This window comes from Brachypodium distachyon, chromosome 3 (genome assembly GCF_000005505.3).
Source record: "Brachypodium distachyon strain Bd21 chromosome 3, Brachypodium_distachyon_v3.0, whole genome shotgun sequence".
NCBI lineage: Eukaryota > Viridiplantae > Streptophyta > Magnoliopsida > Poales > Poaceae > Brachypodium > Brachypodium distachyon.
Genome location: NC_016133.3, coordinates 2770844 through 2787998, shown reverse-complemented (window position 1 = coordinate 2787998; position 17155 = coordinate 2770844). Strand labels below are relative to the sequence as shown.

General features: G+C 42.2%; 1 protein-coding gene, 1 long non-coding RNA gene and 1 other non-coding gene across 5 annotated transcripts; all 3 read right to left on the bottom strand.

Annotated features, from left to right (window-relative positions):
* Positions 1-2930: 2930 nt before the first annotated feature.
* Positions 2931-8581, bottom strand: LOC100833813 (alkaline ceramidase). Of its 3 annotated transcripts, XM_010235520.3 has the most exons (5): positions 8416-8581; positions 7199-7285; positions 6468-6541; positions 5740-6054; positions 2931-3819 (listed from the first exon to the last, which is right to left on the bottom strand). In XM_010235520.3, exons 4-5 carry the CDS (start codon positions 5997-5999, stop codon positions 3303-3305), a joined length of 777 nt encoding a protein of 258 aa, XP_010233822.1. In that variant the 5' UTR covers positions 6000-6054; positions 6468-6541; positions 7199-7285; positions 8416-8581; the 3' UTR covers positions 2931-3302. The 3 variants fall into 3 exon arrangements, with proteins under 3 accessions (XP_010233822.1, XP_003575206.1, XP_024317618.1); XM_003575158.4 differs by lacking the exon at positions 7199-7285; XM_024461850.1 differs by lacking the exons at positions 6468-6541; positions 7199-7285; positions 8416-8581 and adding an exon at positions 5628-5652 and having other exon boundaries at positions 5740-5880.
* A 5722-nt stretch (positions 8582-14303) lies between these two features.
* LOC112271839 lies at positions 14304-15123 on the bottom strand. Its single transcript, XR_002965328.1, has 2 exons — positions 14843-15123; positions 14304-14757 (listed from the first exon to the last, which is right to left on the bottom strand). It is a non-coding gene; the product is annotated as an uncharacterized LOC112271839 (long non-coding RNA).
* LOC112272132 lies at positions 14932-15128 on the bottom strand. The gene has a single exon (XR_002965828.1). It is a non-coding gene; the product is annotated as a U2 spliceosomal RNA (small nuclear RNA).
* Between the last annotated feature and the right edge of the window lie 2027 nt (positions 15129-17155).

Sequence of the window (17155 nt, the reverse complement as noted above, 5' to 3'; positions counted from 1 at the left end):
TTCCTGACACCGACCACCTCTGTCTCTTCTCAGGCGCCGAGTTCTTCCGCCGCCGCCGGCCCTGCTCCATCCTTCTGTGAACTGCTCGGCGGGCTCCCACCATAGGTCTTGGGTTCAGTTTTCTCCAAAATCTCACGAATGACTGGATAAAAATGAATGCCGAACATGGACCGTTCGCCTCTAAACTAGCTATACATAAGTGGTCTTGTTGTGTGCGTACGTGCTGGGGGCTAGGTGGTAGCTACTACTTGTTCAGGCACTGTGGGGGGGTGCCTGCATATTTTTAGCTATACTCTGGTCTCTGGGGCTCCTGGGCTTGTCTCTTGGCGTGCAGCTTCTTTTTCAATTTGGTCTGCTTCGCCCAACGATTCCCAGGGGCCAGGATGCTGTTTTGCTAAGATCCATCATTTGTCAAAGTAGAGTTAGTCACAAATTAAGCTGACGCACTGTGGTGTTGAATTGGTACTTGGTAGTCAAGAAAACGGCGCAAACTAAGCCCATATGTTTGTTCGAAGGAAAAATAGTAGGATCTAATACTACGTCATTTCCTTTCAGGAACCAAGGTACCAGTTGTAATATTTCTTGGGAACAATAAGGTCGCTGGTCGCATGTTCTCCTAGCAATCGATGTCAGTAAACTTGTACCAAGAGAAGTAGTTCGGGCAAGCCCGGAAAGGAACACCGAACAAATGACAATGGGACGGGTGAACAAACGACAATGGGCTGGGTTTTCACACCGAAATTAAGAAATCAAATCGTACAATCCCAACGACATGGAGTGAAAATAACTGCTCCAAATCACCTCACTGCAATTGAGCACGATCTCCCATCGGTCCCTCGACGACAGCCGGCCACCGCCGCGTGTTCCGGCTGCGACGTGCATCTGGGGGAGCAGGCTAACACCGTAAGCCCCTTGCAGCCTGCACTCGTGTGAGCAGGCTAGCACAGCCAGCCATTTGCATCCCTAGGAATAGTCTAACGCCATGAGTTTTGGATTTGGTTTTCTCCAAACTCTCGTGAAATGGTTGAGTAAAAACGAAGGTGGATCCTGGATCGATCGAACTCTAAGCTAGTTAGCTACATAGGCGGCGTCTTGTGTGCGTGATAAAGCTTCATACTACACTTAATGTTCAAGTACACTGTGAGTGGGCGACGTAACGTCTGCATATTTATAGCTCGACGCCTCGACCGTCTCCGGGTTAGGATTATAGGATATCATGTGTTGCATGCGACATGAGTGACCCACCCACCCACATCCAACTAGCACTCTAGCAGCATGAATTTTGCGTGCGTCCGCGCGCCCCTCTCGCTCATCCGAATGATACGTTTCAGAAAATGAATACTCTAATCGATTGTTATATACTGTTCACTCCGGCCGGAATTACTTGTCGAAATATTACATGTATTTAAACGTTTTTTTAACATAGATACATTCAAATTTGGGCAAATTTGAGAACAACTAATATGGGTCGGGAGGAGTAGGTAAAGTCTATGGCACCAAAAGTTCTCTCTCTTAAAACAGACGTGTTCCTCTAAAAAAAATTAAAACACAAACTTCAAATCCTACGGAGTACTGAAAATTCTTGCTGATAACAGATCATCTTGTTCATGGATTTTGTAACGGCATCTATAACATATTGCCGATGGACGTGCGGTACAACTTGAAGAATTAATGCGCAGATCCTTAACTGCATCACTGTTCGAACTTGAACCTCTGAACTTTTCAATCCATCCATTTACATCAAAATTCAACATTACTATTTCACTTTTTCTACAGCAGACAGTCTACTATGATAGAGTCCGAATGCTCGCTTCTGCTGTTATTTGACATAACTATCAGGAACGGTGGAAACCAGGAAAGCTTCGTCCACAGATACCACCGCGCTTTCCGTCCGCCGCCACCGCGCAATCCCACCGCGACATGGATTCCGTGGAACAGCCTGACGCCATAACCCGCAAGCACGACGCATTCGTGGAGGAAGGCTAACATAGCCAGCCGCCTACATGCCTGGAAGTAGCCTAACACCACATGCCTTGGGTTTGGTTTTCCCCAATGTCTCACCAATGCATGGCTGAAAAATGAAGGTGAATCATATATGGATTGATCAACCTGTAACTCTGTAAGCGAGCTACATAAGCGGTCCTGTTGTGTGCGCGCTGGAGCTTCTAGCTACTTCCAGTTCATGTGCATGGGGGACTTTTGCATATTTTTATAGCTAGTCTCCGGGTTAGGATCTATGTTTGCACGCCAGGCAAGTGATCCACCCACCTTAGCAGCATGTAGTTTGTGTGCGTCTGCCCCTTGCGATCGTCTGAATGATGTGTTCACAGGCGGAGACGTACAGCCCCCCGCAGCCCATTCCTTTTTCTTTGTTAATTTTGGTGATTTGAAGACTTGGACTGGGTCTTAATGATTTTAGCGATTTAGAGCAATAGCCATGGGCTTAATGAAATCCTGCCTCTCCACCAACTGAGTACTCTAATCGACCGTTCATGAGCATTAGTAAATTTATGGCTGATAAGTTCTCACGAGTCACGAGTGAGAGCATTAGTAAATTTATGGGTGGCAAGTTCTTTATCTTAGGTGTCCGGCTTTGGCTGAACCTAGTTAGCGAAAATCATGTTTCGGTGGTGTCATCCTTGATTTTGCATCCGCGATATCCGGTGTTGTCGGGGACGAAGGGGTGGACTAAAGGACGGGGAGTTTAGAGCTTGAGCCGGGGGAGGACCAAGGGGTGGACTAAAGGATTCCTTCATGTTCTTTTTGTCACGGCAAATGAACTCGCTATGTACACAGCTTTCAAGCTCAACTGATAAAGACGAGACCATGGCCAGTCTTCTGCTGGCAGCAGGTGTTTTACCTGTTCTAAATCTACAGGTATCAAACGTAATAGCACAGCTATCACACAGAAGTTTACACAGATACCATCATTCGCAAAGAATTGATAGTTATAAGATGATTCTATAGTCATACGAAGCAAAGTTAACTAATACAATTCAACCTCATTCAAGGCAAATCAAAAGAATAAATAAAACACAGCCTACTAGTACGGAAAGGCAAACTGAAGAGGAACCAAAAAAGACCAGAACTAAGTGGTGAACACTCCAACTAATCTCTGATTTGCGATTAAGTATGGTATAAAACAGGCGTCAGTTAAAGTTACCAAAATCCAGTGAGACATCATAACATTTGTAGTCCAAAATCAGATGGAAGCCCATATACAAAAATGCCACAGCTTGTTTTTGCGCACATGGCAGACATTGATTTCAGGTCCTGGAGAACACCATTGATCATCAAAGAACTCACTCCCTCTTTCTGGATTTCTGAAGCTTAACATAAGGCAATAACCCAAAAAGATGGGTAATACGTGGCTCCCACCCACGCTGCTGAGCCCGGCAAAACATTAAGAATGTGTTTGCAAAGTATGAGTTAAACCCCATAAGCACGTGCCACCATGCATGCCCCTGCGGGTTGATGTACCAGTGCGAAAGCTTCTTACAGAAGATGCGATCAACTAGCCAGCAAAGAGTTGCCAGAAATATAGTAAGAACCCACAGCTTTGCGAGCCGCTTGGCAGCCAAGTCCTTTGTCTGTATGTAGTACTTGTACATCCGCGGGATGCAGAGGAGGCAGAGGCCAATGTAATGCAACTTGAATACTACTTGGAATCGAACGAAGAAATGAACTGCAGCAAATGCGGCACCATAGAAGACAAGGAAAGTAGGCATGGTGCTCCTGTAATGCCAGTCCGGTGAATAAAGGACATACAGATATAGCAGGATCTCCCACACCATTGGAGTCTCATCGCTCTGTTGTAGACTGGAAAACAAAATGAGACCAGAACAAATCAATATATTGCACATATTAAAGCAATACAGAATCCAGCAGAGTTCAACAGAAGCTAGAGACATGCTGAAACTGGCAGTTTACCAATAAATGCATGTGATGATCTATGATAAAATGTACCACCTTTGACACAATAAGAAAAATAAAAAGGGCAATCGCTAACTTGCACACCCCAGTCTGAATCACAAACACTGTACATAGGCTATGAACCTATGGAGTACTTACAATTCCCTAATCATAGATCTGGGACAGCTTTTATCGAGTTAGATATGATTCTCCATCAAAGAAACAGGTACTAAGGTGGTAGATCTTTAAGCTAGATGGGCAAAGTAGAAACAAAACTAAACAGCACATGAAAAGAAAAATAAATTAAGATGGAAGTAAAATTAAAAAATCTACAACCAAAAATGTCACATTTAGATAACATTACTGCCACCATAGTTAGGGCTCTTGGTGCTTTTGGTACATAATAAAGCTGCACATCTTTTTGAGTGTAGCTAGTACTTAAACCATAAACTTCAAACCAGAATTACAACTACATCTCTTCATATCTGCAACTTGAATTGCTACAACTACAATAGCTCTAAAGAAATAATGACCCGAAGGCAAAAACAAAACTAATGTGATTCCTTGCCTACATTTGCAACCAATAAACTTCAAATAATTGAAGGTGGCCCTATTGTTCTTTGCAATTTACAAATACCTCTAACTCCCACAAGGAATCAATTTTCAAATCATGAAGGGAATAGAATGAGCATTTCCGGATTGAACTCCTGGCCACGTAAAAAATTAGAATCCAAATACTAGTAGCAAAGAGATGTGATGTATTTGCTCGGTGATTCTTTTGGTGTGTGCATGCAATTCAGATACAGTTCAAGGCTTTGTGACTTGCAAACGACAATTAGTTGGGCCGACACTAAAACAAATTTGTCGGTCAACTTTCAGTTACTAATCTGTACAAGGTCAGTCAGGTGATACAGGCAAATAAGAGTAAAAAAACATTTGTTCACCTAATAGTGATCAAGAAGCATGAGTCCTTTCAGAAGTTGATACTGAGATTATCACTAATGAAATTTCATATGGTCCAAATAAACAGTAAGTACATTGCATAAAATAAATAAATATTGTAGACAGAAAACCAGCCAAAAAAACAAACTGAAGATACTATAGGAAGCAACAAATTCAGAAGTAACCAAACTCCTTGAATCAATGCAATGACATATATTGAATCTCATAACCAAAGACATCACTGATGCTCTCTAGAGCTTTAATGTCTGGCCTTCCGTGTATGACTATTTTTCTCCAAATGGAAGGTAGCACGACATTCAAGTTTAATATTTTGAAGTAAAATCATACCTAATAAAACAGTAGAAAGAAACTACTCCCTCCATTTCTCATTATAGGGCGTATACAATTTCATGTCAATTTCCAAAATGTAAGGCGCGCAGCATCTAACCACTCCACGCGAGGAGAAAACAGCGCCCAGGGCTGCACACGTGGAGGAAAAATCGGTGGAGTAGTTTGTTTTGGTGGTCAAGGAGTTTTTTTCATGGGAGTTGGGGTCTGCATTCATGAGGCAATTGCGGTACGCTTTCTGGCTCGAGTGCTGCGTAATATTCGTGAGAAAAATATACGCGCCTTATAAAGAAAAATGGAGGGAGTAGCATGTTTTCTTCAAATGAGAACATGATGCAATGACTAAATTATGAGCTAACCGTAAGATGCCTCTAAGAGAAAGAACAGCATTCTAAGATAGAATGGAATAGTGAGTAAAGACATACATGGTAAAGATAGTCCTTGCAATACCTACAAATATTCTGGCAATCACATCATTACAGTACAGATGGCAAATTATAGCATCTCAAAATACTGCTACAGTTAACAAAAACTTACACATGTTGCAAGGTTGCGTGGAAGATGATACTCCCAATAGCAAGTATCATATTGGATATGTGCAAGACACTGAATCTTTTCTCAAAACGTTGGTGGAGAGCATTCACAAGTCCAATAAGCGCCAAAAGAATGCATGGAGCATTAGAGAGAGTATTGTAGAATTCTGCAATATATGATGAGCGTGCATAATTCTCCTCGCACAACTCAGTTGATGATGTAACAGGCCCCCAGAAACTCGCAACCATTGAATCATCCGCCATGCTTAGCTGCTGATTTGCTGTGTTATCAACAGGCTAAGGGCACCAAACCAAAGACCTGCATCAATGATATGTAAATTCGTTACAAAGACCTGCAACAATAATATATAAATCTGTTAAGACCCATACGGTGACAGATGTTAGTTAATCCACGTTCCTCCGTGTACAAGATGTGAAAACATAAGCTGAGGGTTCTAACGGGCAAGTAATAAGAGAAAAATAGATGTTCTAGCAGAGATACTCTGCTACCCCTTAGAACCCTCAGCTTGCTGTTTTCACATCTTGCTGCTTTCCCGCTATGTTCCCACATATAAGGTAATTAATTAGCCTAACTAATTAGCTTAATTAATAAACAATACACATCAATTAAATAAACAGCAATTAACAAACATAACTAATGAACAGTAATTAACAGTACATGAGCAGCAGTACAAATAAACAGCAGGTAACAGGACACGAACAGTAGCTTACCTTGCAAAAGAGAGTCAAGATTAATCAGATCAAGAACAGTAGAGGGATGGCCTCGTAGTTGTCACTTCAGCAACCTAAAAATAGGTACGATTTTATATCATATATGCTGGCTCAGATTATAAGATAGTGATATTCATAAGAAATTATTAGCAATAAGTTTCAAAGCTATGAATATTAGCATATACAAGATAAGTTTCATGGCACCCATCCTGATGGTGATGAAAGCTATGAATATTCACATATACAATGTTCCCAACACAAGATGACAGGGACATGACACTAAACATCTACAGTACAACATCAACACAAAAACAACAAGGAAATAGCAAGAAACACAAGAAATCCATGTCCAACATTCCACTATAGAATAGGAAATAGAAAATGACTACTAGGAAGGCACAGCACCAATACAGCAGCACAGCAACAATAAGAAATAGAGGCTACCTTGCAAGAACAAACGCTTGGCCACTGCTACAAAGACCAAAAATAATATTCCTCCGTTCCTAAATTCTTGTCGCTGTTTTAGTTCAAATTTGTACTAAAACAACGACAAGAATTTAGGAACGGAGGGAATACTTGACCACTGCTACATATAGCAAGTACATACACTCTGAGCAGTGGGGCCTGAAGCCCTGAACAGCACACGACAAGAACACATAGCAGTAGGGCATGAACAAATAGCAACTACAACCTTGCTAGAAACAATACAAGAAATTGATCCAAGAAGTCACCTTGCAAAAAGACCAAGAAGAGGATGTCATAGAGAGCCAACAGGTAGTAAAGGATACAAATACCACAAAACAGACCCTTCCAGCACCCTACAAATATGCCTAACAACTTTCAGGTCTAAACAGCAATCTAGCCAACATGACAATTGAAAAAATATGCTAAAAATAAGATCAAACGCATTTCTGCATACTATCGTTTAACAGTGCTACTGCTCACATAATACAAGGACAAAAATTGGACAGCCATGTCCAGTTTTCAGTTTAACAGAGCTACTGCTCACATAATACATGCATGCACCCGAGACCCAAATCAAATAGTACCAGTACTGCACACAACGAGAAGAAGCAGAGGATCTTGCTGCTGTCGCTACTACAACTTGCCAATACTCTAAGATAAAATCAGTAACAAATTAATATACAGGTGACAGTGGCGGATAATTTGAACTTGCTACACGGAAGATAAAATTAGTAAAAAATTAATACTCTAAGATGAAGGAACTACTGACACATACATAAAGTTCTGAAACCACTGAAATGGTTTACAAGCCACTGCTGTCTTACTTGAGAATCATACAGCAGAACAAATCATCACCCAGTTTCAGAATAAAATCACCACCTAGTTCAGAAATACTACAGACATAATTTCTAGCAATGCTTCTAATTTCAGAAAACGACAGATAGCACAACATTCTCTCTTTTTTTGCGCATAGATAGCACAACAGTTCTTACAAAGCAAATTTCTCTATAGATCCAACCAATACAAGATTCTTGTCAAACAGAAGAGAACAACTGCGCACACCATAACACATCATCGAAGCTAGACTGAATGAAACCCATGGTCCAACACAAATATTTGATGCAAGTTTCTTGCTACAACATATTTTGCTCTGGGTATTTCACAAAGTTCTGCACTGTCCAAAACAAGACGTTCCAAACTCGACACATCAATTATCACCAAGTTTGGCACTACTCCAAAATTTGACACTAATTATGACCAAGATGTTAGTGCTACCATCAAGAATATATCAACTACAACAGATCACTAGGCCACACGGGCGGAGGACCCAGTAGGGCAAGGTAGGGCGCCCGCCCTACCTTGATTTTTGCCTCAGTTACGAATTGGGGAAGATTATGAAACGGGGATCTAAAGGGCGGAATCCGTTCGTGGGGTGATGGGAGGAGAAACGGTCGGGAGCGAGAGAATCGAAGGGGAGATCAACCTGCGGTGGAGGCGCTCGAGCGAGGAGGAAGACGAGCTAGGGGCCTCGGGCGCTCGGCAGCGGGATGGGTGGCGGCGCTCCGCGAGGAGGAAGAAGATCCACGGAGCGAGGGGGCTGGGGCTCGGCAAGGAGATGGGCAGAGGGGGTATAGCTTTTTCTTTTCTTTTTTTTTTAGAGGAGGAGAAGGGGTATAGCTATTGGTGACCATCAGGCCGGCCCTGCCCGGCACTGGCCAGTCTAAGGTTAAACGGGTCTGGCCCGGATGCGGTCCGGTGAAGCCTGATTTCTTCAAACCCAGACACGGCACCGTATAGCTGGGCCAACTAACCAAGGAGTATAATGTTTAAAAAAACATGGATGAAAAAATGACAAACTCGTGTTAGATGACGTAACCCTTGCATCAAGTTAAGACAAATTATTAAATCATTGTTAGATGTACATTTGTTTGGTCCTTTAGAATTTTTATTTGCGTCTCTGTATAAAATAAATCTGCAAAATTTCAACTAATTTACATTAGAAGCGGCGATGGGGATGACTTGCCAAACTATGCATTTGGACGGGGTTTGAGAAAGACGTCGTACGAGGTAGTGACGACGGGTTAATTGTCGCATACATCGGTGGCCAATCTTCGACGACGACGCCCGTGTGAGGTGGTGTGTGTGACGTTCCAACGTGACTTTAAGCAATCGACGACGATATAGCCTGCAAAAATTAGTTCTCGGGGAGACGCAACTTCTGCATATTTTGGCTATATACTATTGATGTCCATGTATGATTGCTCATCGATGTCTTAATTGTCGTACCTTTAGTCGTATTTCTTGCTTAACGAAAATTGGTAGGAAAATCATTTTACTTAATAACAGTGAATATGATTACCATGCCCACGTGGTGTATTTATTTGTTTTATGAGTTCTGATTTTGACAGACTCACATACTATGTTTTAGATTGTGTAGTTTTTCCTCATAAGGTAGCATATCTCTCGAAGTATGGAGAAGGGCATTGTTTATTATGCCAAATATCTACTTGATATTTTTAGGTCGTTAACTTTGAAGATATCTTTGGAAGCAAAATATAACTATAGTTTTACTCTTATAAAGATTTGAATTGTTGATCGTCTGCTCACTCCACTAAAAAACTGTTTGCAAATCATAATAATTGTCATACATTCTATGTTATAAATATTTGTATTACGATCTTTCGATTATGGTTGATTTGACATATAATATTATAACAATTAATATTTAACATAAATATCACTAGACAATATATCATAACATGCAACAGACAAAAATGCATCTTAGAAAATTTTGGGAAAAAATGAAAAACACCTTTTGGTGTGGCGGTGGAGTTGTGGGTGCATGACTTCACACACTAGAGTTCAAATCCTGATCCTCACATTGAGCATCATTATACAAATATTTCGGCTTCCTGTTCTCTGCATTATCTTTCAGCGCAGCTTCCTTTGACGCGACTGCCACCAGTACTGCGCACAAAATGTCATAAGCCTCGCAGTCTGAGCAAAGGGCTGCAACAAACAGGAAGCAGACACCAAAATCTCCGACTGACTACTCTCTGTGAATTATCTATATTTTTTGTTAAAGACAGAAAATGTGCATTCATCCGAACTATTACTACAATACAATTACATAGACAATCATGCACCACAGGACGTAGGAGAGCAAATGGGAATGCGGAACGACGCGGCGTTCCTCGAACCGGAAACGGCATCCGAATCGAAGGTCGGGGTCGACGTGTGAGATGCAAGGATCATGACTGGGACGCTGATTCATGACGACCCATAAATTAAGCACATTTCCTACTCTTAGACCTAGCAATTAAGGCCCGTTTTTAATCATAGATGGAATCATGCTAGATATCTTTGTCCTCCTCGTGTTCCTCGGTTCCCGTAACCACCATCGATTTGATCTACGTAAGGCGAAATAGGGGACATGAAAGATAAAATCGGAGGGATCAGATGCAGGGGCAGGCGGCCGTCACCGACATCGTCACGCCACGATTCTGCACCCGACGGTGCGAGCGCCCCTGGCAACCGTGCATGAGTCGGTTGACGCGGTCGGAGGCGCGGCTGGAGGCTGCCGACGCGGAGAAACGCTAGTGCTCGAGCTCCTGGGCGCGAAAGAGGCGGCGGTCCCGTCGCAGAATTGGTGGGGAAGAAGAAGAGCTCCGATCTCGATATGGCTTCAGACGCAAAGCAAAATCAGCAGCAGAATCTAGATGCACTCCATCTGGACCTGGTTGACATCCATGACTACCTCATCCTGTTCTCTACACAAGTCAAGGAACTAATTTGAGTCCTTTCTGATGGTAATCATTATTAATTGAAAGGATTTCTTCAGCACTGATGTCCGTATATTGGTTCATTTAGCATACACCTAGATGGTTGTGAAATGCTAATGAAACAATCTGACCTTGAGCACGGAATTTACGTAGGTCTTCTCTTAAGAAAATTCTTAAATATGTGTTTGAAGTCAATCAAGCTCTTTTAAAACTATAAACGCCTCTTACAATTCATGATCATAAAATAAAAACGTGTATGATGTCTTTTGGGTTGCTTGCAGTTTTGTTTTAAAACCCAAAAGCCCTTCTCACTATGAAGCCAATTAGCTACATGGCTCATGATGATTTAATTTAATTTGTTTTCCTGAATATTATATTTTTGTTTATTATTATATTTGCGTGCAGTGAGATACGTAGTAAAAAATCGCATATAAGTTTGTCGATCCGTAACAACGCACGTGCATTCGGATTGTTTTTCTAGTGAAGTACCGATGCGTTGCAACCGACCACCACTGCCGACCACCACACACACCACCCAATTCCCTCCTATTGCGCTCGCCGGTCATTTGTAATTTTTCAGTTTTCTAGTCATTACAAAAACTGTTTTTTTAATAAGTAATAGCAGCAATTGAAAATAGGAACGGAAAGGAGAAGAAATGAACTAATCTCACAATCACATAATGGATAGTTAGTTAACCTGAACTGTGTAACAAGAGCAATGTAAAGAAATATGGCATTGTTTCCACTCTTAGCAAACATGTAGGAAAATGGATAGAAAAAGAAAAGTATTAGCCTCGAGGAAGAGCAGCAACCTGTGAGAAAGTCTAAACTGCCATAAGCCAAGACAAATGGATCTAGAACTATTGGGAATGATGTGTATAAAACTGAAGATTGTCAATTTGATACAATATTCATACCGGTAAAATGAATATAAATTGCAGTTGGTGGTGAGTACCGTGGATGTTGCCTGTACGTCGAACCAGACAAATTGCATCTTTGTGGCACCGCCCATTCCACCCGCACATGGCGTTATTCCGGATCATTTTTTCTTCTTTTCGCCCTCCCGCAATTGGGGTGGCACGCCGCCGAGGGGCAAGATCTGAAGGTGCTGAGAAGGAGGGGGTAGCTGCGCTGCTTGCTTGGCCGCAAGATTCAATCTGCTCCTGCTCTCTCCTTCGTGCCGCTGTGCACAAATTTACCGGACGCATTGACATTTGAGTTTTGCAGAGTGAATCGATTTTCTTACATAAAAAGTGACCAGGGAGGTCACCTCAAACCTGAAACAAACTTTAGCCACTTTAGCTTGTAAGGTCATCGATCACTTTGGTTGAAATGTTGCTCCGCTGGCTAGCCATGTCATATGCATACGTGGATGCACAGTCAGATAGTCTGTTAAACCAGTGGCTCTAATTAATTAATTAATTGATTGATTGATTGATTAATTAGCTATTTTTTAACTGTGCAGGAATTGAAAATCCAAATATGAGGCAGAGCATTGAAACAGATCAAATCAAACAGCTAGTGCCTGCACTTGGGCGTCCGGCGTCCTACTCCTGGCTGCCCCTCTGGCCTCTGCAGCCTGCTCTCTCGACTGTATGGGGCTCCCAAGCACAACAATAGCTTGGCGATTGGCTTCGCTATGCTACCTTTTGTTTACTTTCTGTCACTCTCACATGATGTTAGGTGTATTTTATTTCTTGCGATTGGCTTTGTTATTCTTGTTTTCACTGTCTCTCGCTCTCACATGTTAGGTTTACTTTATTTCTTGCGATTGGCTTTGTTTTGCTTGTTTTCACTGTCTCCCACTCTCACATGCTATTCACACAGCTGTACGAAGAAACAATGTAAGGCACACGTCTCTAAAACGACATGTTGGGCATGGATTTTCAGAGCTCGTACTTCCTTTATTTCAAAATAGAGTAAAATACACCACTAGTCCATGAATTCGGTAAAAATGAACACTTTAGTCTACGAACTCAAAAAACGCACACTTAAACCTCTAAACTAGAACTAATGTGTCACTTTAGTCCAAAAATGGTTCGGCGAGGCTTGAACACGCCACGTCGGCTTCGGCTACCCCTTCACCGGCGTTCTCTCGTCAAAATTGAGCATTGTGGATTTGATAGCAACCAACGACGTGGTTCTCAAGGCCCCACGATCCATGTCTGGGTGCGGCCGCCTTGCCCCTCGCAGGCGGCTCGGGCATGGTGATTTTGCAAAAAAAAAACTTAAGAAAATCGAATAGCAGCCCGCGGTCCTGGCCGAAACCGACGTGGCAGCCACAAGGCGTGTTTAAGCCTCGCCGAATTGTTTTTGGACTAAAGTGACACGGTAGCCCAGTTTAGGGGTTTAAGTGTGCGTTTTTCGAGTTCGTGGACTAAAGTGTTCATTTTTGCCGAGTTCATGGACTAGTGGTGTATTTTACTCTCCAAAATACACCTCATATAAATTTGTGCACTTGAACCAAGGCAGCTCTCGTTTCTAGTGCCTGACCACTCATATTGGATTAATAATAAATAGATGCGAATAGTTATTGGTCGGGTGCGAGTATCAAAAGACAAATGAGGTGTATTGTGAAACAAATGAGAAAAATCTATACACGTTGTATTATAGAATGGACGGAGTATTACAAAGGAGGGGGGAAATTGGAAGTCTCGGCATCCCTCAGGATCTAATCGAACAGCAAAAAAAAAATCATCTAATAAAAAGAAAGGTTTAAGAAGAAAAGACTTCTAATAGAAAACCAACCGCTGAAGTTATTATGGCAAAGTCGACATTGTTGGTTACTTGCTACCTTCTTCTCAAAATGTTGGATCTGACATCTTGTTTCCGGGACCGATTACTTGCTCCCTATAAATGGCCACATGATCCTGAGGATGACTGACAAAATAACGGGTCAGGTTATGCGTGCAATCTAATCAGCACAACCGCTTTTCAGCCCCTTGATGACAGGCACAGCCCCGCACGCCAACAGGAGCGTGCATTCGTGGGTGCAGTCTAACACCATAAGTCTCGGATTTGGTTTTCTCCAAGGTCTCACGAATGCATGGGGAATAAAAATGTACTGTTCTCATCCTAAATTTTTGAATCAAATTTGACTAAATGAATGTATCTATTCTTAAAAAACGTCTAGATGCATGTAATATTTCGACAATAATTTAAGATCGGAAGAAATATATGACTATCTGTATGCTAGCTACATAAGTACTTGTTCTTGCACTTTGTGGATCGGAGAGGGACGTCTGCATATTTATAGCTCGATCGTCTCCGGATTGATTGGGATGTTGCACGCGACGCAAGTGATCCACCCACCTAGCAGCATCTAATTTATGTGCGTCCCTCCCTCTGCTCATCCGAATGATATGTCCAGAGAGTGAATACTCTAATCTAATCGATTGTTCATGAGTATAGTCAATTTATGGCTGGTAAGTGTTTATCTTAAAGAGATGTATGACTAATCCTCCCTACAAATTCTTGGCAGTAGCAGACCTGCCTGCAGTACGACACCTTGCAGAATGCAGATCCTTAATTAACTGCAGCATCCTTAATCCGTGTACATGAAAATCCCATACAGTCATTTCACTTTCTGTACAGGGGAGATAGTCCAGGATGCTGGATTCTGATTGGTTCTTGTGCTGTCATTTGATAATGACTATATCTGGAATGAAATAAACTGGTAAGGCATGGTCCACAGGTATCATTCCCCAATTACTCGCGGATAATGCCTCTAGGCTTTCGTTTTGAATGCATGTTTCCCCTGTTTGTTTCCTGCAGGAACTGAACTCGATCAGTGTTCCGGAGAGCAAGCTAGCCTTGTCAAGCTCGCTAGATTGGGCACAAGAGAGACGGCCCACGATGTGATAGCTATCGTTTGTATGTTGCTTACCCGAAAGGAAAAACTGGACTATCAAGAGTGGTTTTCTGGAGCTCTCAACCAACTTGGCCGGCCGGCCATCAGAGGAAAACAGAAAAGAGGAACGACAGGTTCCAAAACGCCCGTGGCGTAATCCTCTCTTGCCTTCGCAAATCGAGCCTGCAGCTTCCTACACGAGAACTATTCTTTTACACGGTTGTGTTAAATTAGTTGCAATGCTTTGTGAGAGCCGAACCATTATGTACCATGATTACCTTTGTGGGAAAAATTAGTTGCAATACTCAGTACTAAAATCTTTAAATAAAAAAAATTGAGGGGACTAAAATCTTTAATTTGGAATTGGTTGGGGTGCGCCAGGCCTGGGCGGTAGTGCAAAGCCCAAGCGACACATGAAGGCCCCGGCAGCAAGCTACCGTGGCGGGCCTTCCCCCACGAAAAATAAATTTAATATCGTTGTGGGCACATGGCCCACATATCAGATATTAAACTGATAAGAACAGATACTACACTTGATCTTAGCCAAAAGGCCGAGAAAGGTATGCTTTGGAACGCTGCCCTCCGCCTCCCTTTATAGCCTCCCTCGACCTTCCAGCCCTTCTCCACAGGCAAGGTGGTACTAATCGAGCATGCCTTCGCTCGCGCAACCTGCCTGCCTGCGCCTCACGGCAGTTTCCGGCTCCGAAGCCCATCAGAGATATAAGCAGCCCACGCAAATGAACGGCCCAGCTAAGTGCGGCTTTCCTAATCCTCGTGTTCCCTTCCCAAAGAAAAAGAAAAAAACTTGTGTGTCAGCTCACGCCGACGCTAGCTTATAGCTGCACGAGCCTCTTTCAAAATCTGTTTGGATATACACATCTTCGTAGATAGCTTTAGCTACGATTGCTCACCTCACAACTACACATCTGCAGTCGTTAGTACGTTACTTACCCAAAAGAAAAGAAAATAATGGACTAGCGCACCATGATGGTTTTCTCTTGATCACCTCTCAGCGAACTTAAATTTCTATATATTTTTTTCCCGTGAGAAAGCTCTCAACGAACTTAGGCCCGGCCGGCTGGTGTCGAAAAAAGAAAAGAAAAACTTGGCCGGCCGGCTAGCGGAAGAAAACAAACCGGGAGGAAAAGCTAGAGGAGCCATGTAATTGCTTTTTGAATAAAGTATAAGAAAAGTCTGACGATCGTATGATTACTGTACCTTACATTGCATATAGATTGTTTGATTTGCAGTCTTCTTTGGAGTTCTATAGCAATTAAGTTAGAAGTGTGGATACTATCGTTGTTGCTCTTTTCCACTGATCGATGTCGACCGGTGGTCCAGGAAATCAAGGTAGTTAGGCATTTTCCGGCAGCTAGCAGTTCTTAATTTCTCCCCTCCAATTCGTTTCTTAATCACCAGCAAAGTCAAATTGGGATGTAATTACAACAAGGGACCTTTTGGCTCGTATAAGTAAAACAGCATTTTTTGTTCAGGTGATAAGGATACGGGTTGAGAAACAGAGAAAAACAAAATACGGCCGGATACAGTAGAAATACTTATTGGAAATAACACAGGAAAAACATAGAAACCTATCATAAAACATAAAATCAGTAGCACTATATATCCTTTTGTCCAAATGGCATTTGTTAATTTACGACTTAAATCCTTACAAAATCCCACGATCCAAAGAGAGTGTCTAATCATACAAACAACACAATCATTTCGCCTCTACTAAACTAGTAAATCAATTAAGTAAACAAAAAGGGTCATATATATACGCGTATGTTCAACCTTTGTGTCCTCCTTTTCCCCATAACCCTCCTTTTTCCCCCATAACAACCAAAAACTTTGGGGGTTTGAATATGCACCCATACATAGATTTTTCCTCAGCGAGACAATGTGTGAACGTTTCCATACAACAAACTTCTACATCTACTGGTAGCTTTCTAGCTACTATATAGCTTGGAGCTCGATCAACCAATCAAGCACTTTGCTTGGAGACACTGATCAGGTAGGTATATGTAGTAGTAGTAGTGGTAATAATTGGGAGATGGACCTTGACCTGGTGATGCATGCATGATTAATTCGTTAACTCGATCGGCGTCCGGCCGTCCGGCCGTCGTCAAGGGTTCGGCGTTGAAACTACTCTAGCTATAGTTTGAAAGCACACGTATGTTAAAGTTCAAGATCTTAATTATGATCCTTCTTTCTACACACTGATGGGAACTGATTACTGGTCGATCGGTCGAGTTGACCCAGTTTCTTCCTGACGCGTGCATACATGGAATGTGACGACCGGATGACGAACCGTTGAATGCAAGGAATGCATATAATGTATGTATGCACCGACTACGACTATATAGTACTCCTCCTAGCTACCCTTTTATTTTTATTTTTGATCGACAAAAACATGTATATTATGGTACGACGATCGATTAATTGGAAACCTTAAGTAAGTGAGATGCGTCCCTCCTAACGGCCGACCGTGTTATGCAAGATATGCTGTCATGTACTCATGTACAGATTAGATTACAGTATGTGTTGTGCGCATGCATGATCTCCGTCTGGTTGTTGGATGATGTTGATGGGAT